This window comes from Malaclemys terrapin, chromosome 2 (genome assembly GCF_027887155.1).
Source record: "Malaclemys terrapin pileata isolate rMalTer1 chromosome 2, rMalTer1.hap1, whole genome shotgun sequence".
NCBI classification, from domain to species: Eukaryota; Metazoa; Chordata; order Testudines; family Emydidae; genus Malaclemys; species Malaclemys terrapin.
Genome location: NC_071506.1, coordinates 42,578,970 through 42,597,174, shown reverse-complemented (window position 1 = coordinate 42,597,174; position 18,205 = coordinate 42,578,970). Strand labels below are relative to the sequence as shown.

At 39.4% G+C, this 18,205-nt stretch overlaps 1 protein-coding gene across 3 annotated transcripts in view; it reads left to right on the top strand.

The window, feature by feature from the left end:
* Positions 1-8,791: 8,791 nt before the first annotated feature.
* The window catches only part of DPY19L4 (dpy-19 like 4), a 45,465-nt gene continuing 36,051 nt past the window's right edge, over positions 8,792-18,205 (top strand). Inside the window, exons 1-4 of one of the 3 annotated variants that reach the window (XM_054018359.1) lie at positions 8,792-8,974; positions 13,745-13,852; positions 14,929-15,053; positions 17,062-17,152. In XM_054018359.1, the coding sequence (XP_053874334.1) occupies positions 8,965-8,974; positions 13,745-13,852; positions 14,929-15,053; positions 17,062-17,152 (334 nt within the window). In that variant the 5' untranslated portion in view covers positions 8,792-8,964. Of the gene's footprint in view, positions 8,975-9,531; positions 9,614-13,744; positions 13,853-14,928; positions 15,054-17,061; positions 17,153-17,569; positions 17,662-18,205 lie in introns of those variants that run through there. The other 2 variants (XM_054018360.1, XM_054018361.1) reach the window with 2 other exon arrangements.

Sequence of the window (18,205 nt, the reverse complement as noted above, 5' to 3'; positions counted from 1 at the left end):
CTCTTTTAGAAAAACATGCATTCTTGATTTTAAAATAGCCAGCAATGGAGACTCCACCATGACCTTTGGTAAGTTCCAGTGGTTAATTACTCTCACCGTTAAAAAATTACACCTTATTTCGAGTCTGAATTTGTCTAGCTTAAACTTGTAGCCATTGGATCATGTTATGCCTTTCTAGATTGAAGAGCCCGTTATTAAATATAGTACCTCAGTGGGTACTTATAGACAGTAATCAAGTCACCCCTTTACCTTCTTTTTGTTAAGCTAAATAGACTCAAGGAGTTCAATCTAGGACTAGAGGTATGTTTTCTAATCCTTGAATCATTTTGGGTTGGCAACACTATGAAAGTGACTTGAAAGTGTCAGTTTCACTCCTATTTAAAGTCAGTTTCTAGTCTATTATTTGTAGTGGGGAAACATCCCTAGAGCCCCAGGCAGGTGCAGTATAAACTCACAAGGCCTTGCCCTAGTAGGATGTTTTCAAAAGTTAAATGATCTATTCCAAGCTTGATGCACTGCAAAAAAGTGATAGAAAGTAATCTAGATTTTTTTTCTACAATTGTTTCAATTGATATATTTAAGAATTAGTAAAAAAGTAAGAATATACATTAAATTTTTAAACCTAACCAGTATCCCTTAGATGAGTTGACACAAGATGTCAGAACATGTTAGTATTAGAGTAGAGTGGGTCTAATATTTATTTAATTTTATTTCTTTATATAGGAATTAGAAATTATTACCTGACAGGACCACTGTATCTAAGTTATTATCTGAAAAGAAACAAGAGTTTTCAGGTGCCCAAGTAGCCTCAGGAATCACGGTTAAAGTCCCTGTCCTGTCCTCCCCCGAATCTGAAACAGCGCCCCTGGTGGCCACTCCAATTTACTAACATCTTCCTTGACTAGTGGGCACCAGAACTGGACACAGTATTCCTGCAGCGGTCACATCTGTGCCAAATGCCAAAAATAACCTCTCAGCTCCTACTTGAGATTCTCCTTTTTAACGCATCTCACATTAGCACATTAGCTCTTTTGGCCAGAGTGTCACTCTGGGATCTCATGTTCAGCTGATTATCCTACCAAATCTGTTTCAGAGTCACTGCTTTCCAGGATAGAGTCCCCCATTCTGTAAGGATGACCTACATTTTGTTCTTTGTTCCCAGATGTATACATTTACATTTAGCCATACTGAAACGCATATTGTTTGCTTGTTCCCAGTTTGCCAAGCAATCTAGATCACTCTGAATCAGTGACCTGTCCCCTTCATTATTTACCACTCTGCCAAGTTTTTGTGTCATCTTCAAACTTTATCAGTGATGATTTTATGTTTTCTTCCAGGTCATTGATAAAAATATTAAATATTGCAGGGGCAAGAACCAGTCCTTCTGGAACTCTCCCTCTGGATACAGACTGCTCAAAAATTATTCCCCATTTACAGTTACATTCTGAGACCTATGTGTTAGCCAGTTTTTAATCCATTTAATGTGTGCTATGTTAATTGTATATTCTAGTTTTTTAATCAAAATGTCATGCAGTACTAAGTCAAATGACTTAGAGAAGTCTAAGTATATTGCATCAACGCTATTACCTTTATCACAAACTCATACCTTTATCTGAAACTTGTAATCTCACCAAAAAACCCCAAAACAAATCAAGTTAGTTTGACAGGACTTATGTTCCATAAACCCATGATGATTTGCATTAATTACGGTGTCCTCCTTTAGTTCTTTCTTAATCAAGTCCCATTTCAGCCGCTCCAGTATCTTGCCCATGATCGATGTCAGTCTGACAGCCTATAATTACCTGGGATATTCTGTTTACCCTTTTTAAAAAGTGGCACAATATTAGCTTTCTTCCAGTCTTCTGGAACTTCCCCAGTGCTCCAAGGATTTCTGAAAATCTGTTAATGGTCCATTGAGCTCCTATCCAGCTCTTTTAAAACTCTTGAATGCAAGTTATCTGGACCTGCTTATTATAAAATGTCTAATTTTACAATCTTCTGTTTAACATCCTCCAGAGATACTAGTGGAATGGAAAGACTGTCATCATCACCATATGATGAGATTGATTCATCTGTTTTTTTCCAAATATAGAACAATAATATTTACTGAATACCTTTCCCTTTTCTGCATTGTTATTGATCATTTTACTATTTACGTCTGGTAATGGATCAATACCATTTTCAGGGTTCTTTTTGTTCCTAATATATTTTTAAAAACTCCTTTTTATTTTCCTTAATTCTGCTGGCCATAGAGGTCTTGTTGTGGCCTTTAGCTTCCCTTATCAATCTTCTACAGTTCCTAACTTCTGATTTATATTCATTACTATCTACTTTTCCCTTCTTCCTTTTGTATATTATATTTTTATTTTTTACAGCTGCCTTCACTTCCCCTCTAAACCAGGTTGGTTTTTAACCAACATGGCCATCTTCCAGAGTTGTGGGATTGTGGTTTTTTGGGCATCTAGTAAAGTGTTCTTAAATGATTCTCAATTACATTCACATTTTTCTGATTAAATTCTTCCTCCCAGCTGATTTGGCTCACAATTGTTTTCAGCTTTGTGAAATTGACCCTATTAACACACCAAGAAATCAAGAATGTATATTATTGGTGTGTGTGTATATACATGTATGTATATGTACACACACCAGTAATTATATTATATAATATAATAAACCAAGTGTGTGTGTATGTATGTATGTGTGTGTGTGTTTGTGTTGTGTATTATGAGTACTCCTATTGCATTCAGTGAGTCTATATACTGCATAAAGGTACTCACATGCTTAAGTGTGCACAGAAAATTGGAGCCTAACTTTAGAAGTGATGTGACAAGGCAAAGTAACAAAAAAGCAGGTATGGGGCAGGTTCAGGAAGCACAAGATTTGCAGCATAAGATCATGCAGTTACTTGGGTTAGTTACATGCATACTTTGATGAGTCAATTAAAAGAATTTTAACACAATAATAATTATTGTTATTGAACCGTCATTTATCCCAGAAAGTACTTGTTTAAACATACAATAGAACAAAGTTAAAAGTGAAATAAAATATATCAAAAAACAATTATAGTAAAGTATACAGTGGATAATTTATGGGCCATTAAAGACATAAGCAAAGCAAGTCTTTTAACTATTCAATAAATAAAGAGCTGAAAAAGTATTTCAAACTTTATTAAAAATGTCCAGGAAACCTCTAAATCTCATTTTATGCTCCACTAGAATACACAGATTAATTTCCTTTTGGCTGCTGCTAGACAAGTAATCAAATTGGTTTTCCAGTAGTTGATCAGACATTGGCCTGCCGGAGAAAATTCAGTTCCCTAGAGGCAATTCCCGCAAACCTCTTCAGATGACTTGTCAGACAAGTTTCTTCTGAGTCTTATAAATAAATGTTTAAGCCCTGCTGCTCCACTATGTCTGTGCTGTACTCAGAAGTAGTGGAGAGGGCTAGCTGCAGGGAGTTGCTTGGGGTTCCCTGATGCAGAACCATCTAGCTCCAATACAAAGTCAAGGCTAAATGTGGGCAGCCCAATCTTACATCAGTGGAGAACTGGACATAGCAGAGCTCTGCTCTGTCGTTCTCTCCTGCCCCACCTTGCCCTGGTCCCAGACAACCTCCAACATACTCAAACATCATGAAACCAAATCATAATAGGTATTACCCAAGTGTCCGTTATTTTGTTCTAATTCTTTCTAACCTACCTCTTTGCAAATTACAATGTCTTAAGAAGTATTTAGAAACTCAGAATGTACACTTGTTTCAAAAGATGGTGGATCAAATCTTGCAATGCACCCTCAGTCCTCATTCAGGCAAGACTCGTTCAATGGGATGGCAGAATTTGGCCTAGACCATATGAAAAGGGAATGTTGTCTGCCATTCTGTAGTGTATCCATGACTGCCTAACCACACACAGCATGAGGCCTGCTCCAACACCCATCAACGACAATGGAAAGTCTCCAACTGATTTCAGGGGACACTGGATCTGGCCCACAAATCCTCAAGCCTTTCAATTTGAGATTATATGATGAGGTTGCCTGACATAACAGGGACTGGAATCAATGACCCAGAAGGCCTCTTCAAAACCTATGTCCTATGAGATAAAAGAATAACTAACACTGTTAACTATAAGTAGCAGGCTTCTGTAGTCTTTGAAGTTAGTTACTATATGCATAGCAGACAGACAAAGCAGTGTATTATATACTCCCTCTATTAGATAAACTCATGCTCAGCATCTGATGGGCCACAGGAGTTCAAGTCCCCTGTGAAGTAATAACATATAATAGATCTGGGGTGTCTGTAAATATGTGGCTACTGCTGCATGACAAAACAGAACCTGGATGGGAACTGCCATATTGTAATGAATCCATGGCTGCATACCCCAGCTCATCATCAGGAATAGAACTTGGGACCTTCATCAGCAAAAGTTCAAGCGCCCACTGCTTTAATGACAAGTTTCAGAGTAACAGCCGTGTTAGTCTGTATCCGCAAAAAGAAGAACAGGAGTACTTGTGGCACCTTAGAGACTAACAAATTTATTAGAGCATAAGCTTTCGTGGACTACAGCCCACTTCTTCGGATGCATATAGAATGGAACATATAATGAGGAGATATATATACACACATACAGAGAGCATAAACAGGTGGGAGTTGTCTTACCAACTCTGAGAGGCCAATTAATTAAGAGAAAAAAAAAAAAAAAACTTTTGAAGTGATAATCAAGCTAGCCGAGTACAGACAGTGTGATAAGAAGTGTGAGAGTACTTACAAGGGGAGATAGTCAACGTTTGTAATGGCTCAGCCATTCCCAGTCCTTATTCAAACCGGAGTTGATTGTGTCTAGTTTGCATATCAATTCTAGCTCTGCAGTCTCTCTTTGGAGTCTGTTTTTGAAGTTTTTCTGTTGTAATATAGCCACCCGCAGGTCTGTCACTGAATGACCAGACAGGTTAAAGTGTTCTCCCACTGGTTTTTGAGTATTTTGATTCCTGATGTCAGATTTGTGTCCATTAATTCTTTACGCAAAAGAATTAATGGACACAAATCTGACATCAGGAATCAAAATACTCAAAAACCAGTGGGAGAACACTTTAACCTGTCTGGTCATTCAGTGACAGACCTGCGGGTGGCTATATTACAACAGAAAAACTTCAAAAACAGACTCCAAAGAGAGACTGCAGAGCTAGAATTGATATGCAAACTAGACACAATCAACTCCGGTTTGAATAAGGACTGGGAATGGCTGAGCCATTACAAACGTTGACTATCTCCCCTTGTAAGTACTCTCACACTTCTTATCACACTGTCTGTACTCGGCTACCTTGATTATCACTTCAAAAGTTTTTTTTTTTTTTTTTCTCTTAATTAATTGGCCTCTCAGAGTTGGTAAGACAACTCCCACCTGTTTATGCTCTCTGTATGTGTGTATATATATCTCCTCATTATATGTTCCATTCTATATGCATCCGAAGAAGTGGGCTGTAGTCCACGAAAGCTTATGCTCTAATAAATTTGTTAGTCTCTAAGGTGCCACAAGTACTCCTGTTCTTCTTTTCACTGCTTTAATGTAACACATACTTTTTCTCATCTTAATATTAGCCATGGAGTGGTAAAATTACCACTATGCTCTACAGTACTTGTAGAATGACAAACTCTTGAATGGAAGACCCTATAACTGAATTAATACACAATACAGGAGATAGAAACACCATTGGTGGGGATCAGGGCTGGATTAACCACTAGCCACAGTACACCCATGCATATGACCCCTGTGATGGTTCTTGGGGTACCCAAGCCTGTGAGTCAACTTGTTATCCCACCTCGAGCAAGAGAGAGTCTTTTTTTGTACTAGCCCACACACCACCTGGGTGTGGTGTTCTGTTCCATCTAGTGGCACCGAGACCATTTAGAAAGAGAAAATGAGTCTGCTCTTCAGCCTTTGCTAACAGCCAGTTAGCTTTTAGCTCATGCGATAGAGACTCATTCGTTAAGCTCCAGAAGTTCCAAATTCAATCCCTCCCGCCAACGACCGGGGTCTGTCGGCGTTACATCAACTTCCTGACATCAGTCTTTCAGCCACTCAAGCAATCTCCTCTGGGCCCTAATTTTGCCTTGCAGGTTAACAATAGATGCACCCCAATATCCAAGCTACCTTAAATAACTCCCCTGTGATAGTCAGCCCTTGACACTGGCTACTCTCAGAAATTCCAGTGCAGTGCACCCGTTTACAGTTTTACTTTAAACCACTGCTCCTGTAAACCACATGTCACTTGTGAGCACTTATGATAAAACAAAATAAGGTTTATTTAAATAAGACTAAAGATATAACTAGAAATAAGAGAGTGGTGGAAACAAGTGGTAACAATACAGAGCAAAATCATAAAATGTGATCCTGGGTCTACACTTATCAATAGTTACCTTCCCTATCAATAAAGTACATTTTCCACACAAGTTCAGTCTCTATTGCAGAGCTGGCTGGTTTTTCAATAAACAGTATCCAAAATGTTAATGAAAGCACCCTTGCTTCCCAAGGCATTTCCTCAGTGAAGGGATACACTCTGCTATAGTATTTTGTTTCTATTCATGACCATGGCACAGCTCTCTCTGTCGTAATGTTTCTTTTTCACTTCTAAGTGGTTTTGATTGTTTGATAGTGCCTCTGATGGTTTGCCATTGATAGTTTTGGGAGGGAGCAAGGCTGATCAACTGAGCCTTGCCTTACCTTGCCAGCTAATTAGGTAAGGGTGACAACTCCCTCTTGCTTAGATGAGCCATTCTCAAGGCACGTTACCCCGTGGCGATTAATTTCTATTCCAAGTCCATCAAGCGCACTTTCACTATAAATACATTGTTCTTTAATATTACCCGTACATACATCTCACAATAGTTATAAGTCTGGAGAAATTACAAGCTTTCTGTAGACATGTCACATGATATCCCTTATGAATAATTACCCTTCAAGAAATGTGTTTGGTGTAATGAGTTTGTCAGTCTGAGATGAGAGCTGTTTCCAAAAAAATAGGGGACTTTTTGTCATGGGGTCTCTGTGACACAGGTCTGGAGTCATATGAAGACATTACAGTGACATCATCATGTACAGCCTGTAGCATAAGGCTGTATACTCCTGTGGAGCAAAAAAGCCTATATAGAAAGCTGTGATCTCAGTCCCATGGAATAGAGACCACTAAGGAGAATACCATCCCCACCCTCTCTGGGACAGAAAGCTCTGTGTTGAAGGCTCCTATGCCACTTTAGCAGACCCCTCAGGGATGGCCAGTTAGTAGCATCTACAGTACCCACAAAGCACCCTCTGCTGTTTTGTCAGGAAGCAACTCCCCATAAGGGTGCCCATGCCACAACCATCCAAAGCAAAATGTATGTCTGTCCATCATATGAAACAATGCCATCACAGCATCTGTGTGTTTTCTTGTGGCGGTATAGTCCAACCTGTGAGGAGCAATGTCATGAGCAGATATTGCATAGGAATGCATAGGCTCCCACTGAAGACTTTCAATGAGACAAGGCTCTTTTTTCAATCAGTTTTTCGCACTTGCCTTTCTCAATGTGTTTACAACCTTTATTGACAGCTGCTCTCCATTCAGGTCTGTCCTTGGAAGTTATGAATTTTTATGCCACATGAACTGAAATTCTTCTGAAGGATGTCTTTGAAGCATTTATGTTTTCTGAGTCTCAGCTCACCATAGAGGACTTTTGCTGGGAGTCTATCCTCACCTATTCTGATAACATGACCTGTCCATCTAAGTTGAGCTTCGATAATCATTACCCTGTTGCTGGTTGTAGCAAAGGGTAGCCATAGCAGAGGCAGGACCCTAAGGCCCTTGTATGGGATGTGGAAATGGCCTGGATTGCCTTGATCCATAACTTCATGATAGAACAGGATTTGAAGAACAGGAGTACTTGTGGCACCTTAGAGACTAACAAATTTATTAATTTGCTCTAATAAATTTGTTAGTCTCTAAGGTGCCACAAGTACTCCTGTTCTTCTTTTTGCGGATACAGACTAACACGGCTGTTACTCTGAAACCTGTCAGGATTTGAAGAACGGTGCCCTTCACACAACTTAGAAGAGCCTCTGCTTTCTGTATGCCTATGGGACATATGAAGTAAGGGTTGCGCTAAGTGCAGAGGAGGCAACACTGACAGTTGTGACAATGCAGCCCCAGTTTTTAGCTTTGTTTATTGTCGAATTGCCATCTCGGGGGAAGGGGACATTGAAACTGCTTTCTAGTTACAATGTTGTCAACGTTTGTGATTTTTATTACAAGTCACATGATATTTGGTGTTTTCTTGAAGCCCCAGCTCCTGGAGTCATGTGAATGCATGAGAATCCCTGCTTCCGCTTTGTTTTAAAAGTATATTTCTAGTGCTGGTGTTGCAGAGAATAGCTTGAAAATACAACCCAAGTACATCCTAAAGATTCAGAACCTAGAATGCAAATAAAAATAAACCCAGTGTATATATCTGGGGGGGCGGAGGGAGAAACATGATTTTAAGCTATGGTGATATCTGAGAGCTTGTGGTTTGTTCACTCAGCGCCCCATTGGCTTTGCCCCTCTGGGTGTGTGGATGAGTCTCAGAGCTTTGGGCAGGACAGATTAGTGGAAAAGGAAGTTCCCCCATGGGAGGGGAAACTGAGTGAGCATCACTATGTTCCCTCCCCTCCCCCATCATATCGGAAGTGATTTGAGACCCAGCGTTGCCTCGGTACTTGCACTTGTGTGCTCCGGCCACCTCCCCGCTCCCTGAGACTAGGGTTCCCCGTGAGACGGCAGCGACACCAGGAGCAGCAGGAAGGGAGGAGCGGCCGCCGCTGCTTGTGTGTTTGAGCCGATCCGCTCCCGGGACCACAGGGAGGAGAGGCCGCGGGGAGCGCGGACCAGACGCCCTCGCCCTGGAGAGGGTGGCGGGAGGAGCAGGCGGGAGCCCTTGCGGCTCTGCCGGAGGCTGGCGATGGAGGAAGGTGAGAGGCTTCATGGCGTGTGCCCCCGTATCACCCTCCCCCGGGGCGCTAGGCCGGCCATGGCTGTGGGCGGGGGGGGAGGGGCGTTAGGAGCGGCGGGGCGGGGGACTGGTGCCAGTGACAACGGGGGCTGCTCGTGCGTCGCCCCTGCTTGGCGCGGCCGTGACGTTCCAGGGGCGAGTCCGTGCCGGGGCGGGGAGGGTTGCCCCGATGATGTAGGTCACAGGTGAATGCAAAAACTGCAGCGCAGCCGATCGCGTGAGGTTGAATGGCAGAAGCAGGGGGTCAGTGGGCGCCCCTGGCTGCTGCTCCGGACTCGTCTTCGTGTGTTTTTTAAAAATATGCGTTTAAGTAAATTTCACAAGGCTTTTTATGTGCCTCCATGAGCCTGCGCCGTTGTTTTGGTTTGCACCAATTGGAGGAAATCATCATCACCGTCTAGTCACCCTGCGCTGTGTGAAGACAGAGCTAAACTTCTCATTCGTCAGTTTGCTGCTTACAGACCACTTGTTGCTTTATTAATTGCAAATCTGTGGCGCTGTCTTCGCTACTGTGTACTCTGCAGTGTCTTACTGATCACAAATCCACCTACTCCAGGCTATTTTCCTTTGACTCTAAACCACACTAGATGAAACAATGGTAATGCTTAAAATCATTGGATTTCTAAAAGTTCTGTAAATGGGAAATTTCTCTAACTGCAAGTACAGTAACTCCTCGCTTAATGTTGTAGTTATGTTCCTGAAAAATGTGACTTTAAGCAAAACGATGTTAAGCGAATCCAATTTCCCCATAAGAATTAATGTAAATGGGGGGGGTTAGGTTCCAGGGAAATTTTTTTCACTGGAGAAAAAACTATATATTATATAGATATACACACAGTATACATTTTAAACAAACAATTTAATACTGTTCACAACTATGATGATTGTGAAGCTTGGTTGAGGTGGAAGTCAGAGGGTGGAAGAGGGTGGGATATTTCCCAGGGAATGCCTTGCTGCTGAATGATGAACTAGCAGTCGGCTGAGCCCTCAAGGGTTAACACGTTAATGTAGCCCCTCACACAAGGCAGCACGAACACGAGGGAGAGGAGACAGCATAGCAGACAGAGACAGACACACACCTGGTGTGTGGGAGAGAGAGAGATGTACACTGCCCCTTTAAGTAAGCTGACCCACTCTTAAGTGCATTGTCTTTTTAAGTGGATCAGGAAGTTGAGACAGCAGCTGCTGCCCCAAGCTCTCTCTGTCTCTCTCAGTCTGTGTCCCCTCCCTGCTCTATATGGAGAAGGGGTAAGCGGGGTGCAGGAGTAGGGGGGAGGGAGACACCCTGACATTAGCCCCCTCCTTCCCACTCTGCGCAGCAAGCAGGAGTCTCTGGGAGCAGCTCCAAGGCAGACGGCAGGAGCAGCACATGGCAGTGGGGGGAGGGACAGCTGAACTGCCAGCGATAGCCTGCTGGGCGGCTGCAGCACAGGGAACTTAGGGGAGTGGATGGGGGGCTGCCGGTCCACCCTGGTTACAAGCCCCAGCTGGCTAGCTGCAATGGGCTGCTCTTCCTGCAAGCAGTGGACAAAGCAGGCGGCTGCCAAACAATGTTAGAACGAGCATGAGCATTGCAACAACTTTAAATGAACATGTTCCCTAATTGATCAGCCACGTAACAACGAAACAACATTAACCGGGACGACTTTAAGTGAGGAGTTACTGTACTAATTTTATGAATAAAACCTGTGGCACTTCTGGAGTCAGAGAACAATGATACCATATCCAGATGTTCCTAAATTGGGATGAGTTTTATGTTAGAAACATGGGACTATTCTTGTCGGGATGCCGCCATTTTAAAAACAAAATAAATGTACTACTGTAGTTAAAGTATTACTGTATTTGAAAGACTAGAGAGAAAAAGATATTTTTTTCAATGTATTTTGTGTTTTGAAATCACTCTGTGCACAGTCAGTTTTCCCTTGTTGCTTATGTAGGTATAACCTTTCTCACCCCCAAAAATAAAGGAACCAGAAAAATCTTGTAAAATCACAGAAGTTGGTAGGGAGTTTTAAGGGTTGTGTTGGCTCCTGAAACTACTGTTGAAATCTAGTCAGTTTCATAACATGAGTTAAGTTGACATTGTCCCCTTGTAAGTTATTTTAGCTCCTACAGAAACACTGAAACCCTAATCCTGCAACTGGACCTGGATGGGTGAACCCTGTAAAATCTAAGGCACTCCAAGTGAGCACGAGGGTCCAAGTCAGAGATCTAATTGCATATAATTTCATAGTTTTTAGGATAAACTAGAAAACCTTGATGATTACTGTCTGCTGGTCATTGCTGTTGCCATGAAAGTATCCAGAAATGCATTGTTTGGGTATATGGTGCTGAATATCCAGAAGAAACATCTTTATACAGTTGTCAGATCTGTAATCTCAACACTGCACATGTAAAATAATCAAATAATTCTGAGCTATAAATGAATTTAACCCAACATCATTTTATAAACAATTAAAGCGAAGCCTTCCTGATATGGCTGTGCAGAAAGTAAGTTGAACAGAGGAGGTCTTTTAACTAAAAGTTGAAGACAATTGTACTGGGAACCTTGGAACACTATGAAGTGGTCATTTAAGATGAGAAGCTGCTGGAGGTGAAGGAACTAGAGCAGGGGTTCGTTCTTAAACGGGGGGTCGGGACCCCTCAGGAGGTCATGAGGATATTATGTCATGGGGTCGTGAGCTGTCGGTCTCCACCCCAAACCCTGCTTTGGCTCTAGCATTTATAATGGTGTTAAATATATTTTAAAAGTATTTTTAATTTATAAAGGGGGTCGCACTTAGAGGCTTGCTATGTGAAAGAGGTCACCAGTACAAAAGTTTGAGAATCACTGAACTAGAGGCTGTGTCATAAAATCAAAATCCTGGACTTATTTTTAGTTGTCACCTTGTTTGTCTTTTATTTCACCTAATTAAAAGGATTTACAGAAGTGGAAACAACATTTTTTTTCTTGTTCAAGGCAATTGTAAATCAAACAGACATAGCATACTTGTATATTTTGTTTATTGATTTTGTTAGTTGTTGAGCAATCCAAAAAACCAATGTCCAGATCATTTTGTTGACTGATCTGTATTTATATCAGAATTGGAGGTTTTAAGTTTTTTCTTTTGGGATTTTTCTGTGATTACTGATAAATTCAGAGTTTACTGCAAACATCTGTTATCATTAAAATTTAGATTGTTTGCCAAAAAATATATATATATATATAGGCACTAGCTGCAGTGGTACCCTACTGATATTGCTCTGGTAATAGCTGGTATGACAGAGTAAGGTATCTAAGCTTTCCTTCTAAAATGCACACAAAATATCAATAAACACTTATTGCTCACCCAACCATGTAGATTTTACTTTTTCATATTGTATAAACACAAATTATGTGTCTGTTCTAGTACACTGAGTTTTTAACATTACTGTCTAACTTTTTTTAATCTCTTCGGAGCAAGGTGGGAACTAACTTATGTTTATTTGGATTTTTATACCATGCCGCCATCATCAAATTTGAGTGCCCTTGAGATTTCTTTTGTCAATCATATTCCCAAACCTGCTCCCATTGAAGTAGATGGAAACTTTGCATTGCATACAAAAAAAGACTGTCAGATTATAGATAGATTATCCCTAACCACACACAATCTATATATTTTGCTGAAAATATATTTTAAAACATTGTGTTTAAAACGTATTTCCTAATAAGCCAGACACCAATTTGAACCGTCTATTTATGTTATATCCTTTCCCCGTATTTCTAAGTCTAATGACTGGAAATTGAAGCTAGACAAACTTAAACTGTAAATAAGTGCAATTTTTTAACAGTGAAAATAATTAACAATTGGAAAGGTTTACCATAGGATGTGAAGACTGATGTCTTTAAATTAAGATTGGATGGCTTTTTAGAAGAGATGCTCTAATTGAACCCCCAGTTACTGGATGAAATTCTGTGTCCTATCTTATGTAGTAGGTCAGACTAGATTCATAAAAATGTTCCCTTGTAGTCCTACTATCTATGAATTAGCCTGTTTACCCTTTAGATTGTAAAATCAGGGTGGGGTCTTAGACTTTATTTTTGGAAAATATTATGGATTCTACAGAAAATAATAACGAGAGCAGAAACAGGCCTATAATCTTACTATGTGCCTTCATTAAATGACTTGCTTTTTAAACTATATGATTCTTGGTTAAATTAGCATGTATGGATTTCATTTGAGTAGACTTGGAAATTAAAAAGGTCATCACTATTCATCTTTATCTTTTAAAATCTTGACTATATAAAAGTAGCAGTAACAGGCAGTTCTTTTAAAAAGCAATGTGTGCCTGATGCTGATCTAACTTACTAATGTAAATCTCAAGTCAGTGAAGTTACACCAATGTAAAAGCAGTGTGAGAACAGAATCATGTCTATATCCATTAATTTAGACAACCTGCTTTCTCCATTATAAAGTAACTATAAAATAAAATAACAAACTTTCAGTGAGGGTTCTAGTGATATCACAATCCTCAAAGCAAACTTTAATGAATTCTCAAAAGTATCTCATGATGGAATCAATATGTATTACCCTCTTGTATGTTAGTTATATATTCAATATAAAGGTAGAAAGTTGATTTAACACATTTTTGTTTAATGGGACTTTTATTGAATGTACTCTGTGTGAGGTTGCGTCAGTAACAATAACTGCTGTGTAGATTTCTTAGAAATGATACTATATATTGCAATAACTTCTGGGAATATCTTAAGGGGCAGCAGACCTGCGACAAAGAAAGAAGCAAAATTGCACAGAAACTGACAAAATGGCTCCAGATGAGAGAAACAAAGAAAACCCAAACCTGGGAAGATCGCCAAAATGTAAGCAGCAGCATTTTCTGTTAACGTCTCATTTTTGATTGTTCTTCTTAAACTATGTAAATTGTATGGAATTATGTTTCTAGTACAATAATTATAGAATAATTATTTTGAATGAGATTCTTTGGATGATTAAAAAATACACACATGCCCTTCAATCTATTTATGGTGCAAGTTTGCATATCATGAAGTAAAATGATAGTGCTTGATCATTTCAATTTTTTGCAGTGTGCAAATTGCATTTCTTCTTATAGAAAATCTCTGCTCAAAGTTGCACGTTTTTGCCTGTTTAAAAACAAAACACTCCATTCAATTTACATGTGCGTGTATTTGTACACACTTGCATCCTTTAATGGAGTCTGGAATTTTCTAGTAGCTTATAAGTTGGGACGGTTGAATTGATCTGCAGCAGGAATAGAGGAACTAAAATAGTTCTAGTTTTTTAAGAAATAGAACAACTAAAAGCTGTTGTTGTTTTATGTATGGGCAGTTCAATAAGTTTGTTACAGATTCTTAAACATTTTGAATACAAAATAGAGGGAGCTAGAGTTGAAATGGGTGCTGATTGAATTAAATAAATAGGTAAATTCCAAAGTAGCTCTGCCCTATCACTCATGAAGAAGAAAAAGGAAACGGTAATGTTAAAGTATTGGTGGCAATTTTCTTGAGAGCTAATGAATTGTTACCTTCTGTTGCCTGTATACATCTATTACAGTGTGTGTAATAAAATCCAAAGTTCAGTGCGGTTTTCTCTAGGATGTATTTTCTTCACTAGATTGTTTCAGAAATCATGACAGTTAATATGGGGGTAAATTTTCAGCATGATGTGTAGGTATTTATCTGTGAAATCCCCATTCAGCATTAGTGAGGACTGAGGGATAAAACTCCCTTTCAAGGAATGCAACTCTGCTATATGGTTTCTTCATGTGTCTGCAGTGAAATATTAGGTTAATTTTAAGGGCCTTAACTTGTTGAATTGAAAATAAACTAGTCATAGTGAACTTAAAAAAAAAATTGGCACATTAACAAAAGTGCTGTATTTCTCTGGAGTATCTTTGCTTTTTAATATTCTTTTACAGATGTCTTATTTCAACGTTTTGCAAAGCTTTTCTTTGGCTGTGTCGCAGCTGTCACTAGCGGGATGATGTATGCTGTGTACCTCTCAACATACCATGAACGGAAATTCTGGTTTTCCAGCAGGCAGGTAAAAAAGTAGAAAGTTCTGAAATAATGTTATATTGTGTTTTTAATTCTCCCCATTAATCAGGATGTCAGGTTCAAACTTCTGGTTCCTGCTTTCAAATCCCTAAATCCTGTAGCCTTTGCTTACATTTGTGACAAGGTTTCTCCTTTGTATCCTTTCTGCCAAATGCCAATCTTAATTCCCCTCATCTCCTCTAACATATGTCTTCATGCCATTTTCTGTCCTGTTCTTATGGTTCGAACACCCTTCTAAAGTCTCTTGGAGAAGCCTCCACCCTCAGCTCATTCAAATCACTCCTGAATACTGACTTCTGCAGCAGTGCCTACATAATATTCTATGCACTATAAAAAACAAAGAAAAAAATCCTAAAATGGAGCCACCCACATGTACATATGCCTAAACTGAGTAACTGCATAATGGTGGATATAATGTACGTCGGTCCTTCCCTCATCCCATTCTGGTGGATGCTGTATCCTCGCTCATTTAGGTTGCAAACTCTCTGAGAAGGGACCTGTCTTATCTGCTGCTAGACATTAGAAGGGTTCTAATTCCAGTTCTGACCCCAACTCGCCCTGTGTCTTGAGCATATTATTCATGTGTTCCTGATTTCCCATATGTAAAATGGACATAATGCTTTTTTTACAGGGATTTTGGATTCATTAGTAGTTAATATTTGCAAAGCACTATACTAATGAGAAGAGCTGTTATACCTTATGTATATATTTTAGTATGTAATCATCTAAACAAGCTTTGCTGGTTTCCATCTGGTGTTCTTGTTTTGACAGCATCAGTACACTAACTAGGTTTTATACTTCTTGTCTTGTTGAGAAAACACTCTTTATAGCCAAAATAACCTAGAAGTTTTAAGAGGTGTGTTACACCCATATGATGTGTTTTACCTGTGTTATGTTGGCAAAAGGTGCTGTACTATATAAGATCTGTTCTAGATGTATTAAACCAGTGGCTCTCAAACTTTTTTACTGGTGACCCCTTTCACATAGCAAGCCTCTGAGTGTGACCCCCTTTATAAATTAAAAACACTTTTTTATATATTTAACACCATTATAAATGCTGGAGGCAAAGTGGGATTTGGGGTGGAGGTTGACAGCTCGCGACCCCCCACCCCATGTAATAACCTCGTGATCCCCTGCGGGGTCCTGACCCCCAGTTTGAGAACCCCTGTACTAGACCTACAAATATTTGGAAACCATCATGTTGATTTTTAAGCTGTCCCTGCAAAGCATTGTACGGACAGCTGGTAGCGCCTTCTGTATTTAGGTTGCTTAGGGCTTTCTATTCTAAGATTCTTGTGACCTCTTTTTAAGATACTTTAACGACTATGTTGTTCGGAGCAAGTCTCTAAAATTTTGCATGAGGAAAGCCCCTGGGTTAGAGAAGTGCCTTTTCTTTATCCTGTGACATTCTGTTCAGGTTTTGCTGAGATACAAACTGAAAATCACCATTTCTCTTGTCAAGTATCAGAGGGGTAGCTGTGTTAGTCTGGATCTGTAAAAAGCAACAGAGTCCTATGGCACCTTTAAGACTAACAGATGTATTGGAGCATAAGCTTTCGTGGGTGAATACCCACTTCATCAGACGCGTTGCTCAGAAAATTTTTGGCAGATTTCAAAATAATACATGAATATGAACATTCTAAAACTAGGCCCATGTCACCAAAGCAGCAACAGTGGGCGCGACACTGGGAATGCCTGAGAGCTGCTAGGGCAGCTGTAGTGGTGGGAGGACAGAGCCTGGCCGAGCTTAGTCTGACTGATTTACCATGTGGTTTTGGGCAAGTCGCTTTAATTCTCAGTGTCAGTTCCAGGATTTGTACATTATAGGTAACAATACATATATGACCGGGGTGCAGTGAAGATTAATATTTTAAAGATATGGATTCATAACCATATGCTATATTACAAAACTAGCCTATCTGAAAATATGTGGGCTTTTAGAAGAAGAAATTATAGGAGGCAAATATATATTTAATTATTTTATTTTCTTCTAGGAACTTGAACGAGAGATTACATTTCAGGGTGACAGTGCCATTTATTACTCATTTTATAAAGAACTGCTAAAGGCTCCTTCCTTTGAAAGAGGTATGACAAACGTTTATTCTAGTCACTTCTATATAGGTTTTTATACTGTGCTTATCACCAGAATATCTGAGTTCCTTCCAGTAGTATATTAAGCAACATGACAACACATGTATCATGTGTTGTTTGTTTTCTCATCCTCTTCCCAAAGGGAGATGCATGTGCAGTGAAGAGTCTTGCTTTAGTAGTGGTGTTGTTGGAGGAGCATAGTTTTTGAGCATGTTCTTTGTTCTGTAACTTTAAACAATCTTTTAGATTAGTTTACAGTTATTTATTAACTTTGAAAAGTCCTTTTTCCCCTTTGAGACAGTCAAACACTCTTGTAGATTAAGAAAGTTGGTTTTAGACTCCTATGTAGGTATAAGGGTCAGAATCATTAATCTCATGCTGACCGAACACTTTCAGATCTTTGCAAAAAAATAATAAACTCTCATCTACTCTATGGATTCCTTTGAGCCACCTTAGTTCGCTAATGCTGTTAATTGAAATGAATCTTATTCTGACACTGAACTGTATGTATATAAATTCTGATTTCCATTTGTAAAGTTGCTGCCCTGTCTTCTGGAATTTATGCATGCATGTTTGCTTATTTATAAATATACATACCACTTTTTTAAAGATGTGGATGATCTTTAATTTCTCAGTGGCTTTTCCCTTTCTGATTTTCATGTTAACCTCAAAATGTGATTAAGGAAAGTATACACCAAATTCCATTGTTTGGGAAGGGATAAATTGCATCAAGTGAACAGTTTTAAAAATCATGGTGTATATTAGGAACTGAATAGACTGTTTAAGCTTTAGGCAATGAACTTGTACTCTAAATTTAAAGGCTAGCTCAACGAATGTTTATAAATGGAAATAACTTAATGCTGACTTCCTCAAAATAATCAGGGTGAGGTTGCTTCTAGTACAGTCCTTTCTTCTTTTTAAATTATGTGTGGGTGTATCAGTCAGTAGTCTTAATAGTCTGATCTACTGCCATCCTGCTTTTACACTACTATTACTGTTGTTGTTCCTACAAGCAGGATAACTGATTTTAGAAAAAATCTTTTCTGC